A 6918-nucleotide genomic window follows, 5' to 3' on the forward strand; every position below is an offset into this window, starting at 1 on the left:
ACAAGTTACACGGTGTGATTGGTGTGGCTGGTATGAGTCTTACCCGGGATTCCAAAATCCTTTCCTTATAATGTCAGCTCTTCCGGGCACAGTTTCCTTAACTGAGGTCTGGAGGAGGGGCATAGAGGGAGGAGCCAGTGCACACCAGATAGTACTAAATCTTTCTTTAGAGGGCCCAGTCTTCTGCGGAGCCCGCTATTCCCCATGGTCCTTACGGAGTTCCCAGCATCCACTACGGACTATGAGAAATAGATTTACCGGTGAGTAAAATCTTATTTTCCCCTGGATTCCCTTGCTTCGGTACTGGCCGCTCCGTCCCCTTTCACCCAGCTTGCACTGCTTCCGGCTTGTGAGGAATCTCCTTAGCAACCACTTGATGGGCAGCTCGCCAAGCATGAGGTGCGCAAGAGGCAGATCGGCCGAAGTAGGCACGGCAGCCGCAGAGAAGAGGGCATCGTGGACAGGCAGTTTAGCACTACGCAACAGATTTCAAGCAGGGATTAATGAATTGCGGTAAAGATAAGTTAAAAAACCCACACATACAAATGCGATGCTTGGTGATAAGTTAGACCAAAGCATTGCATTTGTACATGAATAGACCCCTTAGAACATCTGGATTCAGAGAGCTGTGAGTAATATCAGTGGAGACGCGCAGGCTGGAGTGAACAGCAAGGCAGCTTAATCCCCTTACAAGCGCTAGTAGTTATTCTCCCCACAGGCAGAGTTATATACTCTATTCCAGGGGTGGGGAACCTTTTTTCTACCGAGGGCCATTTGGATATTTATAAAATCCTTCGGGGGCAATACAAAAATTCTGAACTTAAAAAATTACCCTGCCCCCCAGTAGGTCTGCCCCTTAGAGGTACTGTGTGTGCGCACGCCAAAAAAATGGGTGTGGCCAGTTAAAATGGGACGTGATACACATATGCCCCCAATAGTGCGGTGCCAGATCCACAATTGCCCCCACAGTGCCAGGTATACAAATGCCCCTCACAGTGCCAGGTATACAAATGCCCCTCACAGTGCCAGGTATACAGATGCCCCCACAGTGCCAGGTATACAGATGCCCCTCACAGTGCCAGGTATACAGATGCCCCTCACAGTGCCAGGTGTACAGATGCCCCCACAGTGCCAGGTATACAGATGCCCCCCACAGTGCCAGGTATACAAATGCCCCTCACAGTGCCAGGTATACAAATGCCCCTCACAGTGCCAGGTATACAAATGCCCCTCACAGTGCCAGGTATACAGATGCCCCCCACAGTGCCAGGTATACAAATGCCCCCCACAGTGCCAGGTATACAAATGCCCCCCACAGTGCCAGGTATACAAATGCCCCCCACAGTGCCAGGTGTACAAATGCCCCCCACAGTGCCAGGTATACAAATGCCCCCCCACAGTGCCAGGTATACAAATGCCCCCCACAGTGCCAGGTATACAAATGCCCCCCACAGTGCCAGGTATACAGATGCCCTGCCCCCCCCCCCCCCTCCCCTCCGTGCTGCTTTTGGCGGGACACGGAGGAGAGCGCGGCTATGTTGGGTGGCGGTGGCGTGTAGGACTTGAAACCAGCCGCCGGTTCGAGAGCCAATCAGAGCTCGCGGACCGGCAGCCGCGGCTGCTGATTGGCTGCCGGTCCGCGAGCTCTGATTGGCTCACGAACCGGCGGCTGGTTTCAAGTCCTACACGCCGCCGCTCCCACCCGACCGCCGCGCTCTCATCCCTGTTCTGACAGCTGAGACACGCTGCCGCCGGACTGAGCGGCAGCGTGTCTCACTGACGCAAGCTGGTGGGCCGGACCAAACGGCTTCGCGGGCCTTATACGGCCCGGGGGCCGGAGATTCCCCACCCCTGCTCTATTCCATGGCAGCCATTCAGCTAGGGGGTCACACGGAGACAGGCGGCACCGGCAGCCGGGATTCCAAAGTGGCGCTCAGAGCACAGCCGGCAGGGAGAACTCTGAGTGATGCGCTGCTGAGGTGGGAGGATCGGAGAGCCGCCAAGGTAATGGGGACGCAGCCAGAAGGAATTGTAAGCGGCCGCAGTCAGAGTGAGCGCACTGGCGGTTACTTATCAATACAGCAGTCATCTCCACACAGTGGAGACGCGAAGTGGAAAAAAAATAAAAATTCAGATGTAGCCACTTTAAGTTTTCTGTAAGGCGCGCAGTTAGAGGGGGTGGTCTTCTCTGAGGGGAAGATTTATTAGGTGATTTGTCACAGGAGGGCGGTCAGAACAAGGGGCTTAGGGGAACATTTACTAAGCAATGATAAGAGTGGAGAAGTGAGCCAGTGGAGAAATTTCCCCATCAACCAATCAGCAGCTCTGTATCATTTTATAGTATGCAAATTGTAGATGTTACTTCAATGCTGATTGGTTGCCATGGGCAACTTCTCCACTGGCTCACTTCTCCGCTCTTATCACTGCTTAGTAAATGTACCCCTTAGACTCCTGTAAGGTGGTTGTTGTTGTCGTCGTCATCATCATCATTATTATTATAATCATCATTATCCCTACTAGCATTGGCTGAGACTAGGGAAGACACTTTCTGTAGTTACTCAATGTGTTGTGCCCTGTGGCATTACTGAGTCAAATAAAAAATATATATTCAACTCCCGTTAGTGCCCTCCGTACCCAGTGGTTACTATATGATGATGGAGAAAGATAGGAAATAGTGACAATTTGTCTGTATTAAGTGACCTAATTAATGTCTACAGATGGACCTTTCAAAGATTTTATCTGAACTTCTTTCACTCAGAACGGTGTGATGTCCTCTTCACCACCACTGTGAGTGTAGCTAGCCTGGAGGTGAAGGTAGTTTCTTATAATGAGTTGTGTCAATATATAGACCAAATTATACAATGGGGTTGATTGATCCAGGAAAATTATGTAATCATCTTATATGGTTACATAAATGCTCAGTCGTCTTGTTTTACCTTCCTCGCAATCTGACACATGTACAATATTATAGAAGGTTAATGTCTTTCCACCTTAATGTCTAAACCTGCTGAAAAATCAAGAGAACCAATCCCTAGACCAATATAGAAGTGTGTACGATCCTGCAATTGGTTTGTCCAGTTTTATTAGATGTAGATTGGAGATCTGCAGCAAAACTGGCCAGGTGTGTACACATAAGGGCCTGACTCTGAATTGGATTATGTAAGCATCACTGCTGTATTCTTGCTCTTTTATATTTTTCATTTTATGTGAAATGCATGTTTTGGCTTTAATGGCTTTTATTTACTTTTTCTGTTTCCTAAAGGAGCAAGAGTTCAAAGAAAACATTTTTAAAAAGCCTCAGAAAAAATCTTATGAGAAGGTTTATGCTGTGCAGACCCCCAAACCAAAGCAATGGACCCCAAACTGCAATAAGTTGTCAGAACGGAGTAAGTCATGTTGCCTAAGATGACTGCCATCCATGTTCATGTTAAAGTGTAGTAAATACAGAACTCCTGGCTATTGTTTTGCAGTGAAGGTCAAGGAAAATGACTTGCTGCCTCTTTTACTGGAAGAGTTCCCACACCTGCAGATCTCGCCACACACTCTAACCACAATGTGGAAGGAGCAGCTTGCGCAGGTGGAACAACTTGCAAGGGCTAGCCAGGAGGACAATCGGAGTGAGCGAAAACTGCACAAAGAGGTAATATGTCACCATACATCAGTGGCTGATCTTATTGTAGGTGAGTCATTTAATGACTCCTGGATCCTTGCTGACAAATGTTGGAATCCTACAGCATTGAGTACCTCTGAATAGAATTAGAGATGTCTGCTGCTATCCATAGCCCACATTATTGACTTTTTACAAACCTTGCAGCACCTTTGCCTACAGGGCAATTGCCTGTTATTTATATAGCTCTGTATCTCTCGTTTATTCTTAGGTAGAAGAAGCTCACAAGAAACATGGCCTCCTTGTAGATATCATCCAGCGCGAGCAAGGGCATAACCAGCGGTTGGTGAGTACTAGCCCTCATGACTATTCCATCAATAGACAGAGATGTCTGTTCAGTGATCAGATTGGTCTTGTCTGTAAATAGCTACAAATACACTTTGTAGACAAAAGTGATTGGACACTGACAGCAAATAGATCAACAAGATTTTATTGATGCCAGTACTTTGTAGGTCCTCCATGTGCAGTGATTACTGCAGACACTCTCCTTGGCAAACTGTCCACAAGTTCCTGGACAACAGCAGGTTGTATGATTTGCCATTCCGCCTTCAGTACAGAGAACAACTGTGACACTGAAGAAGGTTGAGTCGGTCTAGAACACAACCATCGCTCCAATTCGTCTCAGTGGGGTGAAGATCTGGACTCTGAGATGGCAGTCCATCCGGGTTATCGAATTTTCTGTAGACCAGTCCAGCGTCGCCCTGGAAACATGACATCGCAGCCTACGGTGATCCTCTTTTCAAACTCTGTTATCTCCTTCCAGCAAGCCATTTCGTTAGCAAATGATCTAATCGGTGCAACTCTACCTGCTGGATACCTTCATGAACACGTGTCTGCTGCAGGAGCACACCATTTTGCTTGCATCTTCAGACGAAAATGTTTATTTCCTAACTTGTAGACTTTAGTGTGAAAAGGATTTACACCTTTACCTAATCTAAGGCTACACTTTTTTCTTTCTGTCACAGAAAGACTTCAAAGAGCGTATCCGCCTGCAGAAGTCGGCACATAGTAAAATGAGAGAGAATCGGCAGCAGGTGGCACGAGCAAAGAGATACTATGAGGATTATCACGTGCAGCTACGTGCCAAATTTATGAGATCAAGAACCAGAGAGGAGCGGGTAGGTGCTGCACTACAACTCCCTGCCCTAAGGGCATACGAATTTTGGGTGAGTGAGTGTAATGTCTTTGGGGATTAAACAGGACCTACTCTGTTGTAACCTCATCACTCTCAATTGCCCCCTCACAAACGTCATAATATTTCTTTGTAAATTTGATAATCATAGTTCAATGTTTATTGATAATTTTGTAAGACTATTTAGGGCTAGAACAAACATTGCGTACTGTGATCTTCCACTCCAGATCTTTAAGAAGCTGTTTGAGGAAGGCCTAGCTCTACAGAAACAGAGACTGCGTGAGCTGCGCTCATACACTAAGGAGCAGCGGGAGGAACAGAGAAAGAGACACAAAGATGAACTTGAGTCCATGGAAAATTATTACAAAGATCAGGTAAGCTTGAGTCCAATGTACAGGCCAGTCTACAGCCAACTGCCGATATTATTTATGACCCCTGTTCACCCTCCTCCCTGTCTGCTTAGTTCTCTATGTTGGCGGAAGCTGTGACCCAAGAGAGGCAAGAAATTCAAGCACGAGAGCAGGTCCAGTCAAAAGTGAGTGTCCACCACCATTATTCCCAGCAGCACTAAGTTTCAGACAAAATCTTTGGTGTGTGTGTGTCACACTGTGTCCATTTTTCAGACTCTTCACAAGATGAAGCGAGAACTACGGGCAAAAATGGAAAAGGAGATCCAGGAATTGCAGGAGATGATCATAAAAACAGATGAAGATGCTTACTTCCGTGAGCTTGAGGCAGAGCGCCTGAAGAAGAGGCTCCAGATGGCATCTTTCCAATACAGCAAGAGCCACTGCTTATAATATCGCCCTATGAGGGAGATTGATACAGACAGACACTGGGTTTTGCTCTTAAGTGTGGCTATCATAGAAAATTGAAGATATTAACCTTTTGCACTGACAGAGGCCTGAAACACTATGCAGAGTTTAACTGTTGCTGTGCCACACCATTCATTATTATTGTACAAGTTTATGTCTGTGTAATACAGCCTTGTTTTCATGTAAATGCTGCTCCGTCTAGGCCTGTGACTGTACAGAAATGCATCAGTGATTGGAGCACTGTCCTTTTATTTGTTTTTACTCCCGACGGTAAACACAGTGGCCATGGCTGATAATTATTTGATCAAAGTATTTCCCTTAAAATTAAATTTCATGTGGCCAAATTCAGGAGTGCCTTAAATGTTTCAATTTAAATCCCTATGCTGCAAATTATGTTTGTAATACCAGGAAAATGCTTATTAATTCACATTATTTATTAGGGTTTTAACTTATTTTAAAAATATGTTTTTATTTGAATCAAAAGTAAAAAAACAAACAAAAAAAAACAGCATTGCGTTTCTTGTAAATATTTTGCTTCTTTCAAACCTATACAAAACAAGGAAGTGTTGTTTACAGGCGCATTCATGGTGTCTTGTTGAAAAACTGACTCAGTGGGGCAGATGTATTAACCTGGTGAAGGCATAAGGAAGTGATAAACCAGTGAGATGTGCAAGGTGATAAAGGCACCAGCCAATCAGATCCTAACTGTTAATTTACATATTGGAGCTGATTGGCTGGTGCCTTTATCACCTTGCACATATCACTGGTTTATCACTTCCTTATGCCTTCTCCAGGTTAATACATCTGCCCCTGACTCCTTTGCATTTACAGTAAGTACTTTGTGGACAATGTCAATCTTCAGCCCGACAACCTATCATATTTTCTCTGACGTCCTAGTGGATGCTGGGGACTCCGTCAGGACCATGGGGATTAGCGGCTCCGCAGGAGACAGGGCACAAAATTTAAAAGTTTGACCACTAGGTGGTGTGCACTGGCTCCTCCCCCTATGACCCTCCTCCAAGCCTCAGTTAGGTTTTTGTGCCCGTCCGAGCAGGGTGCAATCTAGGTGGCTCTCCTAAAGAGCTGCTTAGAAAAAGTTTTATTAGGTTTTTTATTTTCAGTGAGTCCTGCTGGCAACAGGCTCACTGCAACGAGGGACTTAGGGGAGAAGAAGTGAACTCACCTGCGTGCAGGATGGATTGGCTTCTTAGGCTACTGGACACTAGCTCCAGAGGGACGATCACAGGTACAGCATGGATTGGTCACCGGAGCCGCGCCGCCGACCCCCTTGCAGATGCCGAAAA

The 6918-nt window shown here is 46.3% G+C and overlaps 1 protein-coding gene across 2 annotated transcripts in view; it reads left to right on the forward strand.

The window, feature by feature from the left end:
• CEP95 (centrosomal protein 95) overlaps positions 1 to 6122 on the forward strand; it is a 111799-nt gene extending 105677 nt beyond the window's left edge. For both annotated transcript variants that reach the window (XM_063960805.1, XM_063960806.1), the window contains exons 15-21: positions 3263 to 3386; positions 3471 to 3640; positions 3879 to 3953; positions 4633 to 4785; positions 5027 to 5173; positions 5263 to 5334; positions 5423 to 6122. In XM_063960805.1, the coding sequence (XP_063816875.1) occupies positions 3263 to 3386; positions 3471 to 3640; positions 3879 to 3953; positions 4633 to 4785; positions 5027 to 5173; positions 5263 to 5334; positions 5423 to 5599 (918 nt within the window). In that variant the 3' untranslated portion in view covers positions 5600 to 6122. The remainder of the gene's footprint in view (positions 1 to 3262; positions 3387 to 3470; positions 3641 to 3878; positions 3954 to 4632; positions 4786 to 5026; positions 5174 to 5262; positions 5335 to 5422) is intronic.
• Positions 6123 to 6918: the final 796 nt, after the last annotated feature.

The sequence above is a fragment of the Pseudophryne corroboree genome, chromosome 3 (assembly GCF_028390025.1).
Source record: "Pseudophryne corroboree isolate aPseCor3 chromosome 3, aPseCor3.hap2, whole genome shotgun sequence".
Classification (NCBI taxonomy): domain Eukaryota; kingdom Metazoa; phylum Chordata; class Amphibia; order Anura; family Myobatrachidae; genus Pseudophryne; species Pseudophryne corroboree.